At 48.4% G+C, this 16508-nt stretch overlaps 1 protein-coding gene and 1 long non-coding RNA gene across 3 annotated transcripts in view; both read left to right on the forward strand.

The window, feature by feature from the left end:
• The window catches only part of LOC120620850 (uncharacterized), a 26810-nt gene extending 17684 nt beyond the window's left edge, over positions 1-9126 (forward strand). For both annotated transcript variants that reach the window (XR_005658001.1, XR_005658000.1), the window contains one exon: positions 7902-9126. This is a non-coding gene — a long non-coding RNA (uncharacterized LOC120620850). The remainder of the gene's footprint in view (positions 1-7901) is intronic.
• Positions 9127-14072: 4946 nt separating this feature from the next.
• ZNHIT3 (zinc finger HIT-type containing 3) overlaps positions 14073-16508 on the forward strand; it is a 5096-nt gene continuing 2660 nt past the window's right edge. The window contains exons 1-3 of the mRNA XM_039885870.1: positions 14073-14250; positions 14390-14421; positions 16268-16354. Coding sequence (XP_039741804.1) covers positions 14165-14250; positions 14390-14421; positions 16268-16354 — 205 coding nt within the window. The 5' untranslated portion in view covers positions 14073-14164. The remainder of the gene's footprint in view (positions 14251-14389; positions 14422-16267; positions 16355-16508) is intronic.

The following is a 16508-nucleotide window of genomic DNA, read 5'->3' on the forward strand; positions in this document are numbered from 1 at the left end:
CCTGGCAAGAAGGGATCTCTTCCGGTCTGTGCTCTCCATTGCAGAGATCAGGCTGGGAGTCCAGACCATTGATTAAGCCTTATTTTGTGTTGGATTTAACCTTAACAGACACTGAGGGGCTCCTGGAGTCTCTGCAGACCCTTCCCAGTATCAGTATCAGGGGCTGCCTGTCGGAAGATGCAGAGGAGAGAGTTCAGAGGAGGCCAGGGTTCCCAGTGAGAAGAAGGCGTGGGGATGGCATGGAAGGAGTGGGAGGGGACAGAAGTCCAGGGTTCAAATTCCAGCCCTGTTCCCTCCCTTCAGGGATACTGAGGAGAGCCACTGCCTGTCTGGGCCTCAGCTGCCTCTCCTGTAACTCAAAGATGTGGTTGGGCTCCATTATCTAGGGTCTCTTTCCTTCCCCATAAAATCAGTAATCCCAACAAAGAAGCTTACCTCTCTGGCCCCACGTACCTACTCTCCAGTCTCACCTCTCGGTACTCCTGCCTCTCATCAGATGCTCTTGCACAGCCTACCTCTGTGCCTTCTCTCATTCTGTTCCCTGCACTTAGATTGTCCTTCAGACTCAGGTCAGACCTCACCTCCTCCAAGAAGCCTTTCCCAATCTCCTGCCTACTGGCTGGTGCTGATACTCTTCTGTGCAACACCTCTGACCCTGTGGTTCTTTTTGGGGTGTGCATTTTGGGCCTTTCCCTGAGCTCTTAGCCCCAAGTAGTGCAGGGCCTCAATCTCTTATATTTATTTCTTCCTCATGTTCGGTGTAGGTCCAGGCAAAACTGAATCCAAAGCTTACATTCCCTGGTCTACATACATCCTCTTCTCGAAACCTTCCTCTCACTGCTCCCCATTCCCACTCCCAGGCCTTGGGGAGCCAGGAATACCCTTCCATGTACCCCAAACCCCAGGGACAACAACACCCTGTTGGACTTGGGTGGTGGGGACTATACAGATCTGACCATTCCCTTCTGAGTCAGGCAAGGGCCCTTTCCTGGAGATACTGGGGTTCCTGCCCGTGAGGGACAAGTTTCTGACTTGAGGTTGTGAGTTACCACCTGGGTTTGGCCTAGTGCATAACGTGGGAGACAGACCTGGCCTGCCCGCCCCAAGCACCAAGCAGTTAGTGCCTTCTCTATAAAATGGCCTGTGAGCAGGTTAAAAAGCCGTTGCATGAGAAGCTCTTGGTGCCAGGCCTGGCGCACGTTCAGAGTACCCTAGAAGTTAACTGGGTTACCTGTAGGAAAGGGTTTACTGGGATAACTTGCTTGCCCCTCATCGGCATCTCATTCATCTGTTCCCACAGGGTCAGAGACAGGGCTAAATACCAGCACAGGAGGGCAGAGGCTCCTGAGGTGGCCGCGGGTCCTCTGGGTGGCAGTGTCACGGCTGATACAAGAACATATACAGGCCACGTGGGGAGTGGCAAACTAGTCAGAGGGGACCACCTGCCAGGCCCTCACTCATGGCCTACCACTTTTACTTTCATGAGCCCTTCTTTGTCCATGAACCCCGGCTGCCAACATCCATGCGAAAAAAGTTGAGCTTGCAGTGTGCTGGTCAGGAACCAGAGGTGGCAGGGTGGGGAGGGCAATGAATGGTGCACCTTCCAGGCTTTCTGGGGGCTGTCAGTCCCCTGGAAGAAACGGTTAAGGAAACAGATAAGGACGGGGTAGTGAGAAGTGCTGTGACAGAGGGCAGTGCCTAAGGTGGTGGGGGCAGGGGTAAGGGGCTGCCGAGCACCAGTAAGAGGAGAGGGTATTTCTGAGACCTACTTTGAACTGGGCAATGAAGTGGCCCTGGCCTCAGCTTCTGGATAAAGCCTGACTTCCACAGAATGCAGGAAAGCTGGGCGGTGTGGTCACCTCCCAGGACTGCTCACCAGATGGGGCTGGACTTGGCCTGAGGCCCATACAGCTAGTCTCAGTGGTCCTCTGCTGTGGTTTTTTTTAAAAATAATTAATTAATTAATTAATTAATTTTCCCTTTTTTTTTGCTTTTATTTTACTTTATTTTTCCCAGCTTTATTGAAATATCATAGACAATTAGTTGCTAATATTTACATTGTACAATTCAATGAGTTTTTTTCACTTATAGTTGGCATACAATAATATATTAGTTTCAGTTGTACAGCTTAGTGATTAGAGCTTGTGATCAGCCCACTAAATCTAGTACCCTCTTCTTCCTTACATATTTATTACAAATTGTTGACTATTTTCCTTTTGCTATACTTTATATCTCCATGACTTTTTAAAAAAAATTTTATTATAGTTACATTGATTAACAAAATCCAGTAAGTTTCAGGTGAACAATTCAACAATAAGACATACATATACATTACATTGTGTGTTCACCGCCCATGGTTAGATTTCTTTGTCACCACATATTTGACACCTTTTACCCCATCTACCTCCCTCATCTCCTCCTACCCTCGGATAACCACAAACCACGAGTCTATTGTCCATGTCCATGAGTCTCTGCTTGTTTGTTCTGTTTATTTGTTGCTTTTAGGTTTATATCCCACATCTAAGTGATATTGTGGTTTTCAACTTTTCTGCCTGGCTTATTTCACTTAGCATGATTATCTCAAGGTCCATCCATGTCTGCTGTGGTTTTACACTTAATTTATTTGTATCTAAGTAACAGAGGTAGGTGATTGAAAAGAAAAAGAGTACCGTAAGGCTTACAACAAAAAAAGCATATTTGTCACACATGTCCCACCCGAGTTCACTCCTTCCAGAGGCAGCTAACTTCAAATTGTTCTTCAGTTTTTGGAGTATTTATGTCCCTATCTTTAAATCATATACTTCTATTGTTACTTATCAAGTTTTTAATTTTAGACATCTGTTCATGTCCTGCTTTAATGAGGATTCAGCCTTTATTTTCTTCCCCTTACACTCTCCATATTATTTTATTATGATTTCTAATTAAGTTAATATGCATTATTATGACCATGTAAATGTTCACAGCAGAACCTTGTGATGCAATAGGATTGAATTTCTATTTTGTAAAATGTTTTTTTTTCTGTAGTTAATCTTTCATGTATTTTATGTCATATTTAAAAACTCTTTCCTAAACCCTTTGTCACTCCCACGTTTTCTTCTAGAATTTTATAGTTTTACCCTATATATTTAGGTCCATGATGCATTTTGAATTAATTTTTCTATGTAGTGTAAGGTTATGGTTGAAGTACATTTTTGGGGCGGCACATTTGTTGAAAATCAATTGACCATATACTGTAAGTCTATTTCTAGACTCTCTATTCTGTTTCTATAGACCTACTATTAATTCATTTCCAGCCTGATCACCAGAGATGCAAAACACCCATCGATCATGCTGGCAGTCACATCGTGTCCCCTTGGCCCCTATTCTCCTACAGACATCCTGGTGCTCTCGGATCTCCTGCTTCTTTTTGAACTGGCAGCTGCCTATTGCTACTGCCATGAACTATCACCCATGAGCATCTCTGTCTCTTCATCTGGGGATCTCCCAGCTCTCCCAGTGACAGATCCCCTGTTTCTGCATCCCACTACTTCCTCAGTCTTAGTTCATTTCCTTGTGTCTGTTGTGGAGCACACGGGCAGTTTCCTGGAAGGTGAATTGCTGAGACCTTGAACATCTAATAATATCTTCTTTCTTTCTTGTATTTGGTTGATATTTTACATGGATACATAATTTCCCCTCCAAAACTTGAAGTTTTCTTCTTCTATATTTTTCCAGTGTTCTGTAGCAATCCCTAGTCCCTAGTGTGTGGCAACTTTTTTGGCAAAAGTTTTAGGATCTTCCCTTATCTATAAGCGTTAAAATTGCCAGTACTGTTCCTTGTGTGGTGTTTTTCATCCTTTGTGTGGATATGTGATATGAATCCCTTCAACCTCTCACCTCATGTGCTTTCATTATGGAGATTAAAAAATAGTTGTAATAATTTCCTCCCCACCCTTTTCTCTTCCTAGAACTTCTAATATGAAGTTAATCATCTAAGTTTCTTACCTTTTTAAAGAATCTATTTTATAACTCCTTTCTTTAACTTTCTGAGAGATTTTTCTCTTCCTCGGCATCTAATTCTGTCTGTCCTGGGCTCGCTGAGGGGGCAGAAGTGGGGATGGAGACCACCCTGGGTGCATGTGGAGTGTTATTGCTCTGTGCACTGTCCAGCGTGATGATCTCAGCCTCACCCCAGGTGATCCAGGTTGTGAAATTCTTCTAGTCCGCATGAATGCCCAATCATTCAATTTAGCAGGAGGCTTGCGAAGCTGGGCTTTGGGGAAACCCTTTCCTGGTGGTCCCCACAGTGGGCCCTCAGATTCCTTCATTCTGCCTGGACACGTTTGGATTCACTTCTTCCCCAACAACAGCTTGGCACAGCTGTGGCTCAATGTGAACCTGAAATGCTCTGGTTCCCCACCTGAGGGCTCAGCATGTGTGGGAGGCATCTGCACTTCCACCAGGCCCCCCACATTTCCCCAGGATCCGCCCAGCAGCTTTCTTTCTTCTTTAGATGCTGTTGATGTCCCAGCCAAGGGGTGCTGTGTCAGCCCTAAAGACACAAGATTTTTCCTCCTGTCCCCCTAGGATTATGTCGTTGAGAACCTGGAGTGGTCGTTTGTTAATTACCATGGTAACCATAGCTGTTTGGATCTGATGGCTGGACCTCCATCAGCACCATCCTTTATGGATGAAGTAGAGAACAGGGAATAGGAAGGAGGTTGTTGGAGTGAGATGAACACCAGAAGTTGGTCTTTGGACTTTCTCTGGGGCTTTAGTGACTGTCCCATGTTTTCAGTGTTCCTCTGTCTTCCCATCTGCCTGATGGGTGTGCTAATATCACTTTGCCTCTTGTGGCGACTATGATGCCCAGGGTGACACTTTATTATATTAATCTATTGCTATGGGGGGTGCACTATGGGGTTCATGTGTTGGGGGTCGGGTGGGTTTAGACGTCATCTCGTGGCGGACTGCCCACTCCTGTCCCACACAGGTGTGTCCCTTTAACAGGCTGAGCAGCATTGCCCATCTGCAGACTCTCACCCAGGGTGCACCAGAAGGCAACATGATTCACTATGCACCCTTTTTCCTTGACTGGTACCTCATCTCTCTCCTAGCCTGAACCAAGGCTTAGCTGATGCCCTGCGCTGGGAGGTATGGCTGGGCCCTGCACTGCCATCATGGTCACCCGTGGGATTCTGGGGTGAGCCGGAGCATGGTAGGTCCAGTGTGGGATTGGTCCTGAGTACCAGTGCAGCTACTTGGATGCTCTTTCTGGTGTCGTACCGGCCCCTCTTTACTGGACAAGTTTCTGCCCCAGGAGCTCTATGCCCAGCTTCTTCATGCTGCCCAACATGACTGCCATCATGATTATGCTTAGCTCTCTAGGCAATCATGTCATTTACTCCTTCAAGGGCAAGATTCTAGACTCCAGGTTGCAGAGCTCTTCACTGGGGAGACCTGATCTCCCCTGCCTGCCTGGGCATTGCAGGGGAGCAGTTATAGGCATCCATGCAAGTCTGGGGTCCAGGGATTGTCTCACCACCCCTGCCCCCTCAGGCAGCAGAACCTGCTGGGTTTGGATGCAGGTGGGAAGAACTGAGTTCCTGGAAAGTGAATGACCCTCCCCAGTCTCCCCACACAACTCAGAGGACAACTTGCAAGGGGACGGCGGAGATGCCCAAAGTGCGTGAATGTCTAGTGGTCTCAGGATGGAACACAGGAATTGAGTACTGTCCACTTTCTTGAGCCGCGTGGCCGCTGGACAAACATTGGCCCTCCCTGAGCCTCCTCAGGGAAGCTCAAATATCCGAAGAGATTCCAGTTTAAACTTGCTGGGGCAGACAAGCATCCTTGCAGATTATTAGGTCCTTCTGGACGAGCCCCAGGGCAGAAATGGCAGCTCCAAGTGGGGAGTGTGCTCTTCTCTGGCGGCAGGGCCCGGGATGCTTTGCTTCAGCATCGCAGGCTGGACAGCTCCTTCAGGGTAGTCTGGCAGCACCCTTCAGGGAGCGCTGTCCTCACCTCTCAGCCAGAACTTCTCAGGGAGTGGGGTGTGTGTCTGTTCTAGGGTGGACCTTGAGCCTTCAGGGGCCAGGGTGTCCTTGTCTGAGTGCAGCCCAGAGACTGACCGGCCAAAGAAAGGGAGGCATTTAGATACTGCAGGATTTATGGCCCTGGGAGGGCAAGCCCCTCTGGGAAGGAGAATACTTAGCAGGGGTCCTGTAAAGTATTCTCTGGGGGCCATTATGAAGCACAGGTCTCCTGTTAAAGTGCCACTTGGTCTATATGTCACACCCTGTCTCCTGGGTCTGGCTGCTCAGGGCTGGTCACAACCCGCCTGTCAGGATTTACTCCGACCAGTTCGCGTCCCAAGACTCCTGGACCCAGAAACTCCTGGGCTGGGTCTGCCCAGTTCGGGGACTCTCATTCTGGGCCTCACTCCCTTAGTGCAGAGGTCACTCAGCAGGTCACTGGTCTGTGCCCTGCTCGGTTTCCCCACCTCCACCCTCAGGAAGGGCTCTGGGTTGGCTCCTCCCCATGGCCCCAGTATCCGCTCAGTGCTGGGCACACAGTAAAAGCAGCTCCATAATTATATGTCGAGGGATGCATTTCGTCTTTCTTTCTTCAGCGAGGATGGCCTGGGCTGGAAAGCAGGGCTGGAGGGCAAGTTCCTGCATGGGGCAAGACCAGTGGCGCTGTGAGGCATGTGTCACATGACCCAGCCCAGGGCGCCAATCTGCATTAGCCAGCACGGAGGACTTTTGTTGTCTGGGAGAACCTGGCTCTGCCAGGATGCTGGATGCTAGTCCCAGAAGCCACCCTTTCTTCCCTTGCATACACTGTACTGATGGGCTACAGGCCCAGAGAGGGACTGCGAATCACCCAAGCCACACAGCGAGGCAGGGACTTAGGGAAGGGTGGGGCTGTGGTCCTCAGTGGTGCTTCTTTGCTCCCAGCTGGAGAAGGTGTGGATACATTCACCTGAGGGCTCAGAAACTAAAGTGAAATAAAGGAGAATGAGAGAGAGAGAGAGAGAGAGAGAGAGAGAGAGAGAGAGAGAGAGAAAGAGAATTTCAAATTCAAAGGTGCAGGCATATCAGACCCCCCTCTGTTCCCTGAGCCAGTGTCCTGGACTGAGCCTGAAATGGAAGGTGAGACTCAGCTGAGCCCTCAGATAGTCTTGGATCCTGCTGTGTCTTAAAAGTATAGGTGTTTCTCCAAGCTACATGCTGTTTGAGGGTTGTTCTTTAAAGTAATTTCTGACTTCTGTGCTGACTTTAGAACTTAACTTTTATGAAGGATAATAGTGAAGGAGGGTCTAATACGAGGACCCCATATTATGGGCCTCATGGTGTCCTAGATTCACCTTTCCTCACTCTATTGCTTAACAATAGATTGTCCCCTGCAGCTTGACTTAGAGCTTGGAATGTCCCCTGCCCTGAAACTTATGATTACTATCCTTGTGCTTATTGATCACAATCTTTATAGTTTAGCATTCTTTCCAGACTACTCCCATATTTGTTCCTGTTACTGATGCCGTCGAGGACCACGTTGCCAAAGGGAAGACTCTATGAAGCAGAACAGACCCTGCCGGACCGTCATGCAGCCCCTGCAATAATGCCCGGATTTTTCCCTTAAATACCCTAAGCCGGACTGAGAATGTTACGGCAATTTTTGAAGGTGTTCGCTTGCTGCCTTCTCAGATCACCAGTGCTCTGATAATGCACACTTATTCCAAATATCCCAACTCCTGTGTCCATCTGTCAGCTGAGCAGAGCAGGCAGCTCGAGCCCCGAACTCGGTTGCCCTCTGGCTACAATAGTATATTCAAACCTTTACAGTAATGCTGGCATCACTGCAAGGACAGGTTGCTAATAGCACTAATAAAACCTTTATTTTTCTCCTTGTTCTGTGTGAAGCTGAAATGATTAACAACTAGTTCCTCATTAACTCGGAAACACACCTGGAGGCGGCCGCTGTCACCGAGCATGCGTGGCAGAGCGGGGAATATCTGACCATCCGGCCTGAGGAGGCAAGGAGCGCAAAGGAGGGAGACTTGGCTGAATTTTGTTTCTTTACGGAAATACAAGTTCTCTGGGCTGAGGATAGTATACCTGAAAAATATGAATGCTGTAGAAAGTAATCCAGTGTTAGGACTGGTAGCAGTCAAGTAATGGTAGTATTTGTACAGTGCTAGATAGTTTACGAAATTTTCCATACCCCTCACTGTATTTCTCAAACTAAAAAACTACACCCCAGCTCCAACCTCAGTCTATCAGTAAGCACTCCAGGGCCCAGGCAAAGCACTGCCTTACATCCTGTTTCCATGCAGAATGAAAATAATGTTCACCTTTACAAACTACATCAGCTTGGGAGTATGTCCAAAACAGAACGGTCATGAGGATTAAATGAGCTATGCAAGCGTTAAGCACTATTAATACCTGTCTCCCCCTAAAACCTCAGATCCACTAACTACCAATCTCAGTGGATGACAACTGAGGTGCACTCTGGAGACCCACTCACTCTTCCAAGTCTCCAGCCCTCCAACGGAACTAGGAGCTCTGCAAACACCTGCTACTGTGAATCCCTGTGTTTCAGCAGGGGCAGGAAGGCTAGTACTGCCTGAACCCCCATGAAAGTTTCTCACAAGGCAGAAATGGGCCAGCCATCCCCTGGCTGTGAATGTTCAAGACCTCTTTGGTGGCACTGGGAGGAGCTGCTTTCAGAGCCAAGTGTGGAAAGAGTGAAGATGAGGAAAATAAACAATGGAGCCACTTTAAGGAAGCTGCTAAATCGACACAAAGGTTGAAGCATGAAGAAACCATTCCTTTTCCTGTCTTAACTAGCCTGGGGACTTGCACTTTTGAACTTTTCAGTCCTGTGTTAATGCCCTACAATTATTCACCTGCAGATAACCCTCTGATTACCCTGGAAGGACTCAGGATACACCCATCCTCCAAACCACCTGACATCCATCATCTAGTCTGCCTGATATCTGACTGATAACAGTCCTGGAAGAGTGTTAAGAATGCAGGACTGACTATTCTCAAGCACGTGGCTTTTACTATAAGAACTCAATTTTTTTTCCTTCTTCAGAACACTTCTGTGTTTTTGCTTAACTGTGTTTACACTTTGCAAACTCTAAGACCCTTGAATAAATCTTCATCATTTATTTCTAACAAATCCTCCAGTCTCTTGTTTGAGTTCATTCAATATTGGCATGGAGCACGACACCCAGGAGGTATTAAAGGCTGGTTGGCTGGCTGGGATGACAGCCGACTACCACTGTGAGCAGTGAAGAGCCCCCAGCAGCAGCAAGGTGCCCTAGGCCAAAGGCAGCCTCCTGCCTGGGCCCAGCTTAGGTGAACTGACGGCCCTGGCCAGGCCCATGGAGGGAAACCTGAAGCTGTGACTGGAGAAGGCTCCCACCAGCAGAGTCCGTCCACCCCTCACTCTCAAACCTCATCTATAGCCTTTCTCCCCTCTGCCTCCTGCCCCTATTTTTCTTGTCCTGAACGATGCCTTCCGGCTGCTCTATAATGTCACCTGTGACATGTGCTCCCACTCCTGGTGCTCAGGACCAAGGAAGCTGCTGCTCCCTTATGAAGCCATGGTTCTTGACTCCCTGCCCCAGCCCAAGTCTCCTCTTTCCTTTCAACTTATTCTATTTGAAACCCCTTTCTAGGTCTGTTTGTTTGTCTGAAGTCAACCAACCCACCTTTGTTTTCCATGGGCTTTATAGTTTTTGCAGTAACAGCTGATCTTATTTTTTTCTCAACAGGATGAGTTTCAAGATTGCATTGCTCTGAAAGAAACACAAAATCTCAGGTGCACACCACCTCCATTTCAGTGACAAGGCTGCACCTCCTCACTAAGCCAGCCTCTGAGTGGGAGCATGTGCATGGCGTAAGGGATATGGGTGGGGGTGGAGATGGATGTGGAAGAATCTCAAAGATTAAAATCAGGGCTCGTATAGGGGCAAGCATAAGATCAAACTGAGACTGGCAGAAGCCAAGTCAAAGGCAGAGCTGATGCTCACCCAAAAGGGAGAAATAGGAAAAGGGATTATGGGTCCCAAGTCCAAAGCTTAACAGGGTAGAAGATATTAAACTTTAAGGCTTGTGAATAATCTTCTTTGGCTCAGATCCCTTCCCTGTAGACACACTGGGGCAGTGTTATCTCTCATGTCTTTTCTAGGCTGATTCTCTGCCTTCCAGGCCTACCATCCCCTTGGCTCAGAAGACAGTTGCTCTCTGCCTGGGCCCTGTGACTCTGCTGGGCCTGTGGCTCTGTGTGTGTCTGGGTGTGTGTGTGGGGGGGTAACTCCTGAAACATGGGTGGGAGCATTCTGCCCTACTGAACCAGAGAGGCAGCCACACCCTTTGCAACTGTTGTGTCCCAAGGGCCCTCGTACTCTGGGCCTGTGGTGGGAGTGGCAGCCCTGATGATTCCTGAATAGCTACTATTGCCTTGAAGAATAGTGTCCAGTTAGGAATTTTATGATTAGATCACCCTTTGAGGTTACTTTTGGTTACTGAACTTGTCATACATCCTTTTTTGTCCACACTTGTCCTCCAGTTTTCAGTAACGCATTCCTCATTTCCGGCTGAGACCTCATCGGAATAACTTTATTGTCAGTATTTCTACCAACTTTCTGTTCAAGATTACTTATGTATTCTCTAAGACAATGGAGGCTTTCTCCATTGTTCTCCTATTCTGAGCTCTCACCAGAATCACCTTTAAAGGGTTGCTTATGGTAACGTAGGCTTTTTCTAGCATGCATCTTAAAATTTTTCTGTTCTCTTCCCATTACCCAGTTCCAAAGCCCCACCCACATTTTTAGTATTTGTTACAGTAGCACCTCACTCCTGGTACCAATTTCTGTCTTAGTTCACTTGGGCTGCTATAACAAAAATACCATAGAATGGGTGGCTTAAACAGCAAACATTTATTTCTCACAGTCCTTGAGGCTGGGAAGTCCAAGATCAAGGTGCCAGCAGAGTCGGTGTCTTGTAAGAGCCCGCTACTCAGTTCATAGATGGCTGCCTTCTCACTGAATCCTCAGTGATGGAAAGAGAGTAAGAGAATGCTCTTGGGGTCTCTTTTAGGAGGGCAGTTATCCCATGCATGAGGGCTCCACCCTCCTGACTTAAGCACCTCCCAAAGACCCCCACTTGCTAATACTATCACATTGGGGATTAGTATTTCAACAGATGTATAGGGGTTAGGCGGGGGGAGGCACAAACATCCAGTTTATATCAGCCTCCTTGCCAGCACTTGGTATTGTCAGTGTTTTTAATTTTAGACATTCTAATAGGTGTGTGGTGGCATTATATTGTGATTTTAATTTCCATCTGGTATAATTTTCCTTTTGCCAGAATAACTTTCTCGTTATAATTTTCCTTTTGCCGGAATAACTTTCTCGTTGTGTACATCTGCTGGTGAAGTATTCTCATGGCTTCTGTTTGGCTAAAAGGTTTTTATTCTGTCCTTAGTTTTAAAAGATGGGGAAAGGAACTTGGGGTCTTGGTTCCTCTTTTCTGCTCCTCACTGAGCAGAATTCCTATGCAATTTGCCATGTAGCAGGTAGAGATGAGTTAAGAGGGTTGTACAAAGCCTTGGCTCCACTACCACTCCACATGCGACCCTTAGAGGTCTCTTAGGGAATCTGATTGGACAGTCCCAATTTCTTTGATCTCTGTCCTAAGGAATGTAAGGTGAGAGATCTATGTGGGATTTGCAAGTGGGAAAGGGTGGGAGAAAAGAAAAATGTGGAGTTGTGGGTGGTAGGGTGAGCGTATTCATGAAACAATGGTGACTTTTATTGTCTGCGTTCTCTGGGTGGTTCTGGAACTGTGGATAATGCAATTATTCTCTATCCCTTTTGTTGTTTGGAAGTTCTCCTTGAAGTCTAACTGGTGGTCAGACTGTCATTGTCTAGAGTTGGGGAATGAGTGTCATTTCATGACTATAAAATAACATTCAGAGAGTTGGAAACCAATTACTTGGTCCTCTCCACCAGAACCTCAGCCTCCTTTATTTGACTCCAACTAGCAACTTTATTCGCTTGAACATCTGAAATACCAGAGGGGAAATGGAGGAGAGCAGATGAGAACATGGTAGTAGGTACCCTAAACCTTATTATAGACACTACTCCTGGTGCTGCCCCCGGGTTCCCCATGTCCTGGGGAGGAATACATTCAGGTGTTAGAGCTGCAGATGGGAGCTGAGAATTAGCAAAACAGCAGAGAGAGCCCAACCTTATCAATCCCTGGCCTCTAATAAGGCAACACGTATCGCATATGAGCTGATTAGATTGATCTTCCTGCCCCATCATGGCATGGGAGAATATGCAGGGCAGTGGCTCACGTCCTAGTTACTAACCCAAAAGCTCCCGAAGTTAGGTTAAACTTTCATCAGGCTAACGTGGGTGGCCAGCTTCCAGCTGGATCTCCACTCCCTGGGGCTGCCAAGAAGCATGGGGCAGCGGGCACCAGGGAACTGCCCCTGGACAGCCAGTTGCATTTGGAGCCGTCGCTGGCGTGGGCTTTGCTTTCATGGAGGCTCACCGTTGCCTGCTTCCGCATCGCGCTCTCGACACTCTTTCCCGCCGCTTGGCGATGTTCGAGGCGCAGGCCAACACCTGCACTAACACATGCATGCGCGGAGAGACAGCTTTGTCTCCCGTGCAAGGTTGGTTGCGAGCGAGGCTGCACCAGGCTCACACTTAACCTGGAGCGCCCTCTGGCGGTGCTTGTTGCCGGGTCTGGGCGTCCTCGCGCATTTCCAGGCTTTGGCGTTGGCCCCAGGCTCCGCTCACTTGGAATGTGCTGGACAGCGCCTGCCAGGCGGCGAAGCTTCTGAAAACCATTCCTCCTCTATCATTATCTAGCCTTCCTTTAGGACTGGCCCTGTGCTCAGGCTGACGCTGAGCAGGCGCAAGGTAGCCTTAGACAACCGCTAGGATGGGCATGGTAGGGGTCCAGGGAAAGCCAGGGTGCCGCCATGGGTGGCCACATCGGTGTGGACATCTAGTTGCTGGGCCTGGACTCATACCTGTCTTTCTTTTCTGAACTAGCCATTGCCCAGAGGAGTTGGACTGGGCTTCTATGGCTTCTCGGTGTTCCCCAACCTCACCGCCATCACAGCCAGACCACCTCCTTTCCTGGAAATTGAAGCAGGAGAGGTGCAGCTGTCCATAGAAACTGGGGGTCTCCCAGAGTAAAGGGAGGGCTATCTTTGGTATATGGAATATACATGGGAGGAATTCCAAGATTTTTTCTTTTTGCTGGAGTCACCATCTCTGGACCTGAAGGTAAGGTGAGTCAACGTGGTTTGGATTTGGGAGATGGGGTTGAGCCCCTGAAAATTTTGGAGGCTCTCCATGGCCTCAGCCTCCAAACACAAGTCGTAAGAAGTCTGGAGCAGGCAGTGGTGATATCTATAATGAGCAAATTTCTACTGGCACCAGACGGGGCACTGGATTCAAGTGTGGCTGACAAGTCACTGACCCTCTCTGGCCCACCCAGGTAAGCGTGGACCTTCTGGGATGCTTCTGGTTCAAACCAGCGGTGCTCACAACTGTTGAGGAATACAAGGAATGCTGCAGACTTTTGGGTCAGTGTGGCTGCATCTTAGATTTCAGCTTTGGTCCTGGTTGGAGGCTGGAGGCGGTGACAGCTGCATGCCAGGGTAGGTAGGCGGCCAGAGGAGCCAGTACCACTTCAGCACTGAGGACGACTGGCAGCGTCCTCCGGACAGTCTGGTAAAGCCAAAGGAGAAATGGCTGGCTTGAGTCAGCTTATGCCCAACTCCAGCATGGCACACAGAGGCCAACGGCAGAACCCTTTTAGAGAGTCCAGAGCTCCAGGACCCTGGCCTTGAGGAGCTTCAAACCTGGGATCTGCACTCGGGTTGGGACCAGAGCTCCAGGAGATTTATAGAAACTTTGAGATATCATGTAAATAACGATTTGTAGCACTTTATACATAGGCACATCGAGTGTATCGACTTTCTTCTTCTCAGGCCTGGAATAATAAGCCGGATTAATCTATTGCTTTTGACTGCCAGTAAGTGCTGCGCGCTGATTGGTCCTGGTTAAGGAAACGGAAGGAAAGGCGAGCACGTGGGACGGGCCGCAAGAGACGCGCACGTCGGTAGTGGGAGCAAGGCTGCGGTCACCATGGCGACTCTCAGTAGTAGCACTGTGGTCTGCGTGGTATGCTTGGAGAAGCCCAAATACCGCTGCCCCGCCTGCCGCGTGCCCTAGTGAGCGCCAGGGTCGTGGGAGAAGGGGAGGGCGAGTGTCGGGCCGGGCGGGGGCAGAAGGCCGGGGGCCGGGTCGGGACCGCGGGAGGGTCTGCGCGACCTTCTGGGCTGACGCGGCCTCTGGGCTCTGTTGTTTCAGCTGCTCCGTCACCTGCTTCCGGAAACACAAAGGTAAGGACCCGGGTCCCCGCCTCAGCCCGGGGCTTCCTCCTCGTGCAGGGCAGCCCCCATGTCCCGCTGCAGTCTCGGGGACGTGCACCCCTCAGGCCGCGCTCCCTCTGGGCCTTGCCGTTCCCTATCCTGTCGGATCCCCTGGGAGGACCTCTGCCTTTGAATGTCTCTCCGGATTTTAAACAAAAACCGTTCTTCTGCTCTGCCTTTTTGCGTACCATTCTTTTTTCTTCTTTAAAAATAGTCTGTCGCTTTCGCGAGAAAAGTCTACCAGCTTTTTTCGTCTTAGTATTCCGACGCAGCTCCTCACCATTTGGCGGAACCTGAGATGGCTAAGGTTAACAGACATTTTCTTTCTTTTAAATAATGTCTTGCTAACCAAAAAAATTTCTTTTAAATAATGTTTCGTTCAAAACAATGAAGTCGATCTGTTTACAAAAAGGAGCGACGCCCTTGGCTGTTAATGTTGTGAACAGTACATTTTAACTCTCTCCAATCCGTACCTTTTCGCAGCCCTCAGGGACCCTCTTCCAAGACCTCATTATCGCTTGACTCTTACGTTAAAGTTCCTCCTTAGTTGTTTGCCTCTGGTTTCATCCCCTCCAGTACTGGTTTACTACCTCACCATCCCCCAACCCTTGCGTACACTTTTTTCCCTAATAGTTCTGGAGCAATTCAAAAGAAATTTTTCAGCTAAAAATAGACAGGAAAGAAATAGAACTGTTTTGCTGGAAATAGGATTGAGGAGCTGGGTGCAGAACGCTTCTCTTTCTCCCTGCAGCCTTATGAGGCCCCTCTAAGAACTCGTAAGGCAATCAGGAGCTTTTATCTGTGTGGCCCTGCTGCTGCCAGGTGTATTGTCTGAAATGTAAATTTGAGAAATTCCGTCCCTTGTTGAAAGCTCTTGTCTAGCAAAGGTCAGTAGTTCTTAACCTGAATATTGCTCTCTCTAGGGAGATACAATGTCACAATGTATCATTACATGTCACAATGTTTTTGTTATTAGGGTGCTGAGGAGGGGTTGGTAGTACTTCTGGTAATAATTGATATTGATTCTAATATCCTGGCATGTGTGACTCTTAACACTTTTAAAGACCTTTCCACCTGGAACACAATAGCACCCTTGCTGAGTTATACCTGTCTTGGGAAGAACAGTGAACCTCCTGTGTGTGGTATTCTTTTGTTCCTACTTTCTCTACTTGTGCCCTAGCCACTGGCCAGGCATGCCCTGCCAATCGAGTAGCTGGCAGTTGCTCATCACATCTTGCACCTGACCCTATTTCAAGGTTCCAGTCCAGCTATAGAGCTTTGTACCAGGAACGGTCCGTCTTTCACTTGGCAGCACTTTGCCCTCCAAGACACCTCTTGGGCTTGTCTCCAGGCCCTCTCAGGTGATTTAGATCAGCAGACCTATTGCATCTTACCCACCTCTCTAGCTGTCATCCATAAGACTAAACCCCTCTGAGGTGGGCCTGATGATTTTCATCTTCGTATTCCCAGTGGCACGTGGTACATGCAAACTTGGTATCAAAATGCTGGGAAAATAGTTTGATGCTAATTGAAGTCAGTGTGCCACTTAATCATAATGAAAGCCCTGTGAGATTAGGCAGGGCAAGGAAGTATCGGGACAGGTCTTAGGTGCCCATGAGGCCTTCTGCCACGCTCAGGGTTGCTTGTTTTTGTTAAATTGCCCTTCGATTTGATCTCTTACTTCCTCTACATCCATCTCCACCTACATCCCTTACTCCATGCACATGTTCCCACCTAGTTGCTGGCTTGGTGAGGAGGTGCAGCCTTGTCACTGAAATGGAGGTGGTGTGCACCTGAGATTTTGTGTTTCTTTCAGAGCAATGCAATCTTGAAACTCATCCTGTTGAGAAAAAAATAAGATCAGCTGTTACTGCAAAAACTATAAAGCCCATGGAAAACAAAGGTGGGTTGGTTGACTTCAGACAAACAAACAGACCTAGAAAGGGGTTTCAAATAGAATAAGTTGAAAGGAAAGAGGAGACTTGGGCTGGGGCAGGGAGTCAAGAACCATGGCTTCATAAGGGAGCAGCAGCTTCCTTGGTCCTGAGCACCAGGAG

Source organism: Pteropus medius, unplaced genomic scaffold, assembly GCF_902729225.1.
Source record: "Pteropus medius unplaced genomic scaffold, Ma_sr-lr_union100, whole genome shotgun sequence".
Lineage (NCBI taxonomy): Eukaryota > Metazoa > Chordata > Mammalia > Chiroptera > Pteropodidae > Pteropus > Pteropus medius.